Below are 11,439 nucleotides of genomic sequence, written 5' to 3'. Positions count from 1 at the left end.
CCTTATGTGATCCAGCAGAATTGAATGTCAAAAAAATTCCAACACACATCTTTTTGATCTAAATACAGAAAAGCATTGATTTTAATTGCAATTAATCGCTAAACATAATCTAAGAGTAGATCTCCTGATTTTCAGATTTCATTTTTGCCAGAATTGGAATCACAAATTGTTCAAAGTCTCGGAGCAAATACGAGCTTCTCAGATCAAACTTTAGTTTAATCATCGATATAGGTTATGAAATAATTAAAACAATACTTTAAAAAGCATCACAGATTAACCTGCTATAAAAGGGGATAACGTGCATCACTAGCTGCATCCTCAGCACTTCCTTCCTGGTGGAAGTCTGTCTAAATGTACGGAACAGACTGGTTTCCAACTGGTTTCCAGTTAATACAGACTGAAGGTGAAATGCCTCCTTTGCTATCACCTGGAAACCAGGTGTTATTCCAAGTCTCCTGTTTTCTCATGTCGAATTTTGGGGCTTTTGTCAAGTTTTACCTGACTTTTGTCTCACATTGTTAACTTTAAGCTCAATTAAACTTAACCCTAAAATCAGGAGGTTAATACCTAGAAAGGTATTGTCACTAAACAAACAAGCAAAAATATTTTGTTATTAAATGACGATGCACAAAATATTCTATTTGATGTATTTTGCATTATTTCAAAACAAAATGGATGACTGATTTCTAGTTCAATATTGGGTTATTGTATCAATATATCACAAAATAAATTCAAAACGTTCAGTTGCAAAACACATTTTCCTATCATGCAAATGACTTTGCTGCATTATCAGTACAAGCTCTGGATAATACATTGGAGATCCTGGAAGGATGAAATTCTCCATAATAAACAATTGCTAACAACACCATGGGAAGATACCACTTTGAAATATGGAGAATAGAAACAGAAAATCCTGGAAAGACTCAGCACGTCAGGCAGCATCTGTGAAGAAAGAAACAGAATTAAAGTTTCAGGTTGATGACCTGCGAACTCATTGAGTATTTCCAGACTTTTCTGTTTTTATTTCTGATTTCCAGCAACCCAATTTTTTTGTAGTTCAAAATGGGTGGTTTTCATTAAGGGAAACTTGCATTTATATAGTGCCGTCATGACCTCAGGACATCCCAAAGCACTTTACAGCCAATTAAATACTTTCTTACTTAAAAAGGGCAACAGGCATTCTCTTTTTTATCATTCAAAGGCTATTTGTCCCATCAGACATTTTATAATAGCATTTTCATTGCCATCTACAACATAACTCAGTTTGACTTTCTCACATTCACCAAATTCAATCATGGAGTCATTAAAAGTCCTGATGCAATGCATGAATCATCCGTTACAACCGTAAGTTCGATAAATAACTATACTAGGTGAATACGGTAGAAACTCAATTTGGTCTTAAAGCATCTGTTACTCCCAATCACTGAAAAAAAATACTTCCACCTTTTAAAATAAAAGACTAACAAAATAGGCCAAAAGTATTTATTTTCTGATTAGTGATTGGATTGTCATTAAATCAAGCTCAGTGAGGCGACGGATGCCATCATCCCTGCAAATGTCTGCCGGTGTCTCCAAGAATATCTCTAGTTTGAGCTAACCAAGATGTAATGTCTCCAGACAACTAGTCTTGGAAACCATTTCAGACACCATCAGCTGAAGATTAACTTGTAAGACGTCTGCTGACCAAATGCAATAACCGCAGACGACCATGTTCTAACATCTTTTTTATCTTCTTAACATCTTAGGCGGCACGGTGGCACCGTGGTTAACACTTTTACCTCAGAGCACAAGGGACTCGGGTTCAATTCCAGCCTCGGAAGACTGTCTGTGTGGAATTTGCACATTCTCCCTGTGTCTGCTTGGGTTTCCTCCGGGTGCTCCAGTTTCCTCCCACAGTCCAGAGATGTGCAGGTTAGGTGGATTGGCCATGCCACGTTGCCCCTTAGTGTCCAAAGATGTGTAAGTAAGATGGATTAGCCATGGTGAATGTGTAGGGTTACAGGGATAGGGTGGGAGGGAGGGCCTGGGGAAGATAATCTGTCAGAGAGTCAGTGCAAACTTGATGGTCCAAATGGCCTCTTCTGCACTGTAGGGATTCCACGACCATCACTAAGGAGAAGGTTCTGGGGAAACTGAAAGGTCTGAAGGTGGATAAATCACCCGGACCAGATGGACTACATCTCCGGGTTCTAAAAGAGATTGAAGCGGATTCGATTGAGTCTTTTAAGAGACTTTTGGCTAGGTTAATTGGAGGTTAGTAAGATAGAGGGTTATAGATGAGCCTAGAAGGTAAGGAAATTGTTCGGCGCAACTTGTGGGCCGAAGGGCCTGTTTGTGCTGTAGCTTTTCTATGTTCTATGTTCTAGATAGCTGAGGAAATTGTGGAGGCATTGGTGGTGATCTTTCAGGAATCACTGGAGGCAGGGAGGGTCCCAGAGGACTGGAAAGTAGCTACTGCTGTTTAAGAAGGGAGGGAGGCAGCAGACAGGAAATTATAGGCCGGTTAGCCTGACTTCGCTGATTGGCAAGATTTTAGACTCCATTATTAAAGATGAGATCGCGGAGTACTTGGAAGTGAAAGTAGGACTGAGTCAGCACGGCTTTGTCAAAGGGAGGTCATGTCTGACAAATCTGTTAGAGTTCTTTGAGGAGGTAACAAGGAAGTTAGATAAAGGAGAGCCAGTGGACGTGATTTATTTAGATTTCCAGAAGGCTTTTGACAAGGTGCCACATAGGAGATTGTTAAATAAGTTAAGAGCCCATGGTGTTAAGGGTAAGATCCTAGTATAGATAGAGGATTGGCTGACTGGCAGAAGGCAAAGAGTGGGGATAAATGGATCTTTTTCAGGATGGCAGCTGGTGCCTAATGGTGTGCCTTCGGGGTCAGTACTGGGACCATAACCTTTCACAATATACATGAACGATTTGGAAGAAGGAACTGAAGGCACTGTTGCTAAGTTTGCAGATGATACAAAGATATGTAGAGGGACAGGTAGTATTGAGGAAGCAGGGGGGCTGCAGAAGGACTTGGACAGGTTAGGAGAGTGGGCAAAGAAGTGGCAGATGGAATACAATGTGGAAAAGTGTGAGGTTATGCACTTTGGAAGGAGGAATGGAAGCATAGACTATTTTCTAAATGGGGAAATGCTTAGGAAATCAGAAGCACAAAGGGACTTGGGAATAATTGTTCAAGATTCTCTTAAGGTTAACGTGCAGATTCAGTCGGTAGTTAGGAAGGCAAATGCAATGTTAGCATTCATGTCAAGAGGGCTAGAATACAAGAGCAGAGATGTACTTCTGAGGTTGTATAAGGCTCTGGTCAGGCTCCATTTGGAGTATTGTGAACAGTTTTGGGCCCCATATCTAAGGAAGGATGTGCTGGCCTTGGAAAGGGTCCAAAGGAGATTCACAAGAATGATCCCTGGAATGAAGAGCTTGTCGTATGAGGAACGGTTGAGGATTCTGGGTCTGTAGTCGTTGGAGTTTAGAAGGATGAGGGGGGATCTTATTGAAACTTACAGGATACTGCGAGACCTGGATAGAGTGGACGTGGAGAGGACATTTCCACCAGTAGGAAAAACTAGAACCAGAAGGCACAACCTCAGACTAAAGGAACGATCCTTTAAAATTGAGATGAGGAGGAATTTCTTCAGCCGGAGAGTGGTGAATCTGTTGAACTCTTTGCCGCAGAAGGCTGTGGCGGCCAGGTCATTGAGTGTCTTTAAGACAGAGATAGATAGGTTCTTGATTAATAAGGGGATCAGGGGTTGTGGGGAAAAGGCAAGAGAATGGGGATGAGAAAAATATCAGCCATGATTGAATGGCGGAGCAGACTCAATGGCCGAATGGCCTCATTCTGCTCCTATGTCTTATGGCCTTATGGTATCTGGGAGTGAATTTGATCTTGGGCTAATGATTCCCATCATCTGGTTGCAGTCTTAGAACTAGTTTTCTGTGGCCAGTTAATTTAATCTGCTGGAAAGGTCATTCCCTCAGCACAAAACCATCAACTCGAGATAGCCATCAGATAAGCTTTCTATTAAAGCTACAAAAAACTGGTCACTGCAAGCGTCAATTTTTGCACCATCCCTCATTTGTTTCTAATCTGTACCATCCAGGTCATAATGAGAGGGTTTTCATTGCCCTTATAAAACCCCATAAATACTGTAAGTTTCTTGTACATAGCTCGTGAGGAGAATAACTGACATCTCAGACTGAAAGACAGTGAGGAATGGTGACACAAGGAACATGTTTAACTTTTAACGCTGTGGGACTCGGGGCTGATACTTGATTTGAACCAACAAAATTAAACCAGAGAAAAAAACATTGGGAATCTGAAACGAAAGCCAGATCAGGAAGGAGTGAAGAAGGCAGTGGGTTAACACTCAGGGTCACTGACCATCCATCAGAACCAGAGACAATTTATAATTGATGATCAGCTTATAAGAGGGTGAGATTCTGCAGACATGTTGGCTGGTATTCTCCTGACTTTCGAAGATTGAGAGGGTGATCTTATGTTAAAATGTTAAAAGGTTGCAGATTTGATGGGCAAAATGGCCTCCTTCTGCATTGTAACAATTGTATAACTCTGGATTCAGTAGAATACAGTAAGAGTTTTAACAACACCAGGTTAAAGTCCAACAGGTTTATTTGGTAGCAAACACCATTAGCTTTCGGAGCGCTGCTCCTTCGTCAGATGGAGTGGAAATCTGCTCTCAAACAGGGCACAGAGACACAGAAATCAAGTTACAGAATACTGATTAGAATGCGAATCCAGATTAAATTTCCACTCCATCTGACGAAGGAGCAGCGCTCCGAAAGCTAATGGTGTTTGCTACCAAATAAACCTGTTGGACTTTAACCTGGTGTTGTTAAAACTCTTACTGTGTTCACCCCAGTCCAACGCCGGCATCTCCACATCTTCAGTAGAATAGATAGTTTCCTCGGATGTGGGAAACGAAAAGGAGACATAACTTTCAAATTAGAGCAGAATGTTCAGAAGGGAAAGCAAGAAGTATTTTTTCACAATAGATGCTGCCTGGGATGGAACATTTAAGTTATGAAGAGCGGTTGGATAAGCTTGGGTTGTTTTCGTTGGAGCAGAGAATACTGAGGGACGACCTGATTGAGGTGTTCAAGATTATGAGGGGCATGGACAGGGTGGATAGGGAGCAGCTGTTCCCCGTAGTTGAAGGGTCAGTTATGAGGGGACATAGATTAAAAGTGAGGGGTGAAAGGTTTAGAGGAATTTGTGGAAAACTGTTTTTACCCAGAGGGTGGTAACGGTCTGGAATGCACATGTGTCGGTGCAGACTTGATGGGCCGAAAGGCCTCTTCTGTACTGCAGGATTCTGTGAGGTAGTTGAAATGTGGAACATAACTAGTGCTTTCAAAACTGAGATGGATCGATTTTTGTTGAGTAGGGACACTGAAGGATATGGAGATAAGGTCAGTAGAGTTGAGGTGCTGATAAACCTTGCTTTAATTCAAAGATAGAACAAGCTCAGGGCATTGAATGGCCTCTTTCTATGCACAGGCCAAGAGAAAAAGGAACCAAAAGAGAAAACACTGGAAAATCTCAGCAGGTCTGGCAGCATCTGTAAGGAGAGAAAAGAGCTGACGTTTCGAGTCCAGATGACCCTTTGTCAGCTTTGACAAAGATCAGCTCTTTTCTTCCTAGCAGATGCTGCCAGACCTGCTGAGATTTTCCAGCATTTTCTCTTTTGGTTTCAGATTCCAGCATCTGCTGTAATTTGCTTTTATCCAAGAGAAAAACGAGTCGGAGGAAGGGATACATAGAAAATTTTGCAAAGCTGAGAGGGATCCAGTGGGTCCAGAGCGCGGTGGCGTGAAAAGGCCGTGCTGGTGTCCAAAGGGTTGATTCTTGTGTCCTGTTGATTGCTGTGTGAGTTGGAGCAGATAGAAATGGACATTGAGCCAGGATTGATATCGTTGGTGGAGACTGCATGCCTGTGGAAAGAGCCGAATCACAGTCACTGACCAGTTTCACATTGCTCTCAGCTGCTGACCTTTAAGAGCCAGTTTTAACTGTCAGGGGAAATTCCTGCAGCCAATTGAGAAAGGAAGCTTCCATCCTCGCAGTCAGCCAGGTAGATTTAAAACCATCTCCAAGAGATTAAGAGGAGAGCTTTTGTGTTCACTCTCTTCCTCGACATTTCATTACCAAAGGTCTAGACCTTTAACTATGTGCTGAATAATTGATACCAGCTATCAGACTGAACTCTGTTAATTGAGACAGTTGCATTGTATAATCCTGCTTTCAGGCAGTGATCTGGTTTCGGCTGAAGACTGGACCATCACAAAATCAAAAGGGAAGAAAACGTTTATAATGACAGAATGTTTCTCACAATACTCATTCAGATATTTTACCAACCCAAATGCACAGAATTGCCCGAGGTTACTGTTGGGCTGTTGTCTGTCTCTGATGTGTTAGTGTCAGTGACGCAGATGCAGGCAGGGAACTGATATATTGGTTGTGGGTTGGTGCTTGCTGGGGTCTGGAGCTACCCAGAATCTCTGTCGCCTTTCAGTGGCATATCCGTGATGTCATCTCTTTCTGAAAATGAGAGGAAAGATGTAAGATATTTTTGAAAATGACGATTATAAACTCAACAAAGTTTCCCAATGTGGCAATTAATGAGCTGTGGGAGACCAAACTAATTTAACTTAATAAGTCTGCACCACATCATTAAAAGAGAATCATTATAAAAACAGATTCTGAGTTGGTCTGTAATTCCAATACAGAGAGTGATCCTGACAATATCAGCAACATTCCCCCCTGTCCATCTGCAATAGTTTCATAATTCTGCACTATAAACAGTGGTACATTTTCAATGTTCAGATACACAGTAATAGAACCTCGTGATGCCAGCCAGGATAATAGGGGACAGCTTTAAGTGCCAGTTTTGATGGAGTTGGATTATCTCAGCTGCTGTCAAGGCTTTCCATCAAGTACTGTCATGGAAAATTTTAATGGTCACCGGATCTCACAGAGAGGATCTTTATTTAATGTCACTTACGTCTATAACCCTGTACGTTCCCCATCCTTGAGCACCTGTCTAACTCCCTTTAAAATTATCGATGAAATCAGGTTCCACCACCTTTTTTTGGTCAGAACCTTCCAGATCCCAACTATTTTTTGAGTAGAAACATTCCTTCATTTCTCCCTTCTAGATCTTCTGCCAATGACATTGAGGATATTTTTCTCCCCTTACTTTATTAATACCTCTCTCCGTCACAGTAATGCCCCTTCCCCCTCCCTCGACTCGAGTGACTTCGCTCTTTAACAGAGGTGGGCTGTTCAGCAGTGAAAACAGGCGTCTTGCTGTACAACAAAATGGTCAAAGCTGCCCTGGAACTTTGCCCCAAACCACCTGTGGGAGGGCGTGTGTGTGGATTTCTGTTACTGCCCAGTGGAGGTGGAGCCAAACCTATGAGCAATGTGATACCGTGAAAAAAATATTTCTCCCAAATCTTCAATCCTCCTTTCAAAGACTCCTTCTTAAGCGACTGGCCCGGATGGGGTACCCGGACGAGCACTCCGACCCTGCACAGACCAGCTGGCGGGGGTATTCACAGACATCTTTACCCCTCTTTACAACAATCTGAGGTCCCTATCTAACTTCAAGAAGACGACCATCATCCCAGTACCAAAGAAAAGCCAGGCAGTGTGCCTTAATGACTGTCGTCCGGTGGCTCTGACATCCATCATTGTGAAGTGCTTCGAAAGGTTAGTCATGGCACAAATCAATTCTGGCCTCCCAGATTGCCTGGATCCACCACAGTTCGCCCACCGCCGCAACAGGTTCACAGCAGAAGCCATCTCCCTGGCTCTGCACTCAATCCTGGAACACCCAGATAACAAAGACACCTATGTCAGACTCCTATGTTTTGGCTACCACTCAGCTTTCAACATCACTATTCCGACGAAACTCATCTCCAAACTCCATAGGTTGGGGCTTGGCTCCTCCATCTGTAACTGGATCCTAGACTTCCGAACCCACAGGCTGCAATCAGTAAGGATAGGCAACAACACCTCCTCCACGATCATCCTCAACACCGGTGCCCCACAAGGCTGTGTTCTCAGCCCCTTACGCTACTCCTTATACACCTTTGACTGTGTGGCCAAATTCCCCTCCAACTCGATTTTCAATTTTGCTGATGACACCACCATAGTGGGTCAGATCTCAAATGATGATGAGACACAGTGTCTGGTGAACTGGTGCAACGACAATAATCTCTCCCTCAATGTCAACAAAACGAAGGAGATAGTTGTGGTGAACCATAGTTGGTTACCACTATGAGTGCTGAGCCATGGATGGTCAGCACTATGGGGTTTGTAGATATGTTACTGTAATTACTGTTGGTGTTAGGGTTGGGGTGTTCTACCTGTTGATATTGTTCTGTGGTACACTCCAGTTAGCTCCGCCTACCAGGGGAAGTATAAAGGTCACTGCATTGCCTGGAGACCCTTTAGTCTGGGATTGTATTGTATATAGTGTGCTCCATTCTTGTCAGTAATAAAAGCCTTTATTTCCCGGGTACAATCTAGCCTCCCGAGTGATTTAATCGCGCATCAATAGTCATCGACTTAAGGAAGCTTAATGGAAGACATGCCCTTGTCTGCATCAATGGGGATGAAGTAGAAATGGTCGAGAGCTTCAAGTTTTTAGGTGTCCAGATCACCAACAACCTGTCCTGGTCCCCCCATGCCGACACGATAGTTAAGAAAGCCCACCAACGTCTCTATTTTCTCAGGAGACTAAGGAAATTTGGCATGTCCGCTGCGACTCTCACCAACTTTTACAGATGCACCATAAGAACATAACATGAACATAAGAACTAGGAGCAGGAGTCGGCCATCTGGCCCCGCGAGCCTGCGCCGCCATTCAATAACATCATGGCTGATCTTTTTGTGGACTCAGCTCCACTTACCCGCCCGCTCACCATAATCCTTAATTCCTTTACTGTTCAAAAATTTATCTATCCTTGCCTTAAAAACATTCAATGAGGGAGCCTCAACTGCTTCACTGGGCAAGGAATTCCACAGATTCACAACCCTTTGGGTGAAGAAGTTCCTCCTCAACTCAGTCCTAAATCTGCTTCCCCTTATTTTGAGGCCATGCCCCCTAGTTCTAGTTTCACCCGTCAGTGGAAACAACTTCCCTGCTTCTATCTTATCTATTCCCTTCATAATCTTATATGTTTCTATAAGATCTCCCCTCATTCTTATGAATTCCAATGAGTATAGCCCCAGTCTACTCAGTCTCTCCTCATAAGCCAACCCTCTTGTGGTGAACCATAGATGGTTACCACTATGGGTACTGAACCATAGATGGTTATCACTATGGGTACTTGTACATGTTACTCTTGTTACTGTTGGGGTTAGGGTTGGGGTGTTCTGTGGTACACTCCGTTTGGCTCCGCCTTCTTATAGGAGTATAAAGGTCACTGCCACTTCCTACTGACCCTTTAGTCTGGGATAGTATTGTTAAGCAGTATGCTCTATTCTTGTTGCGAATAAAAGCCTTTATTTCCCGAGTACGATCTAGCCTCTCGAGTGAATTAATCGCGCATCACCTCTCAACTCCGGAATCAACCTAGTGAATCTCCTCTGCACCCCCTCCAGTGCCAGTATATCCTTTCTCAAGTAAGGAGACCAAAACTGTACACAGTACTCCAGGTGTGGCCTCACCAGCACCTTATACAGCTGCAACGTATCTTGCTGTTTTTAAACTCCATCCCTCTAGCAATGAAGGACAAAATTCCATTTGCCTTCTTAATTACCTGCTGCACCTGCAAACCAATTCCTTGAGATTCCTGCACAATAACACCCTGGTCCCTCTGCACAGCAGCATGCTGCAATTTTTTACCATTTAAATAATAGTCCATTTTGCTGTTATTCCTACCAAAATGGATGACCTCACATTTACCAACATTGTACTCCATCTGCCAGACTCTCGCCCACTCACTTAGATTATCTATATCCCTTTGCAGACTTTCAGCGTCCTCTGCACACTTTGCTCTTCCACCCATCTTAGTGTCATCTGCGAATTTTGACACACTACACTTGGTCCCCAACTCCAAATCATCTATGTAAATCGTAAACAATTGCGGTCCCAACACTGATCCCTGAGGCACACCACTAGTCACTGATCGCCAACCAGGAAAACACCCATTTAGCCCCACTCTTTGCTTTCTGTTAGTTAACCAAAAGCATTCTTTCTGGTTGTATCACAGTTTGGTATGGCTCCTGCTCTGCCCAAGACTGCAAGAAACTAAAAAAGGGTCATGAACAAAGCCCAATCCATCACGCAAACCAGCCTCCCATCCATTGACCCTGTCTGCACTTCCTGCTGCCTCGGAAAAGCAGCCAGCATAATTAAGGACCCCACGCACCCTGGATATACTCTCTTCCATCACAAAAAGTTACAAAGGCCTGAAGACATGTACCAACCGACTCAAGAACAGCTTCTTCCCTGCTGCTGTCAGACTTTTGAATGGACTTACCTCGCACTAAGTTGATCTTTCTCTACATCCTAGCTATGACTGTAACACTACATTCTGCACTCTCTCCTTCTCAATGAACAGTATGCTTTGACTGTATAGCGCACAAGAAACAATACTTTTCACTGTATACTAATACATTTGACAATAATAAATCAAATCAAATCAAAATCAAATCTTAATGAAAAGTAAGTTCAAGCACTTTTCCAATCGGGGTGGAAATTAGATAATGTAAAATTCTGAAAAATAAAAGCTGCATTCAGGAAGTCAAATAAAATCTCAGTGTGAGAGCAGCACTGAGGCAGCTGATATTGGCAGCTGAACCCTTCCAACTAAGAGAGGTGAACAAGTAAATTCATTTGGGTTTTAATAAAGGGGTGTAAACCTGAATAGTCACCTAATCTTCCTTTCTTTCTCCACAGATTCTGCCTGACCTGCTCTCAGGTGGCATAGTAGTTAGCATTGCCACCTCTCCTGGCTTGGGTCACTGTTTGTGTGGAGTCTGCACATTCTCCCCACGTCTGCTTGGGTTTCCTCCGGGTGCTCCAGTTTCCTCCCACAGTCCAAAGATGTGCTGGTTAGGTGCATTGGCCATGCTAAATTCTCCCTCAATGTACCTGAACAGGCGCCGGAATGCGGCGACTAGGGGATTTTCACAGTGACTTCATTGCAGTGTTAATGTAAGCCGACTTGGGGCACTAATAAATAAACTTTAGGTTTCAGTGTTTTTTTTTGTTGCTACGCCACATTTTCAGCATCTGCAGTATTCTATTATTTGCTTCAAGCATATCAGCAGGAGCAAGGTGAAAAGCGGACTGCAGCAAGGATATAGCAGTGCAATGATTGCCGGTTGATGGAACAGTCACAGACAAACAATGGAAAGATGCATTAAAGAATTAAAGAATGTCAAAA

General features: G+C 43.2%; 1 protein-coding gene across 1 annotated transcript in view; it reads right to left on the bottom strand.

Annotated features, from left to right (window-relative positions):
• Positions 1-5,119: 5,119 nt before the first annotated feature.
• The window catches only part of LOC144494706 (MOB kinase activator 3B), a 133,035-nt gene continuing 126,715 nt past the window's right edge, over positions 5,120-11,439 (bottom strand). The window contains exon 4 of the mRNA XM_078213910.1: positions 5,120-6,577. Coding sequence (XP_078070036.1) covers positions 6,548-6,577 — 30 coding nt within the window. The 3' untranslated portion in view covers positions 5,120-6,547. The remainder of the gene's footprint in view (positions 6,578-11,439) is intronic.

This window comes from Mustelus asterias, chromosome 6 (assembly GCF_964213995.1).
Source record: "Mustelus asterias chromosome 6, sMusAst1.hap1.1, whole genome shotgun sequence".
Classification (NCBI taxonomy): Eukaryota; Metazoa; Chordata; class Chondrichthyes; order Carcharhiniformes; family Triakidae; genus Mustelus; species Mustelus asterias.
This window is presented reverse-complemented; position numbering and strand designations above follow the sequence as displayed.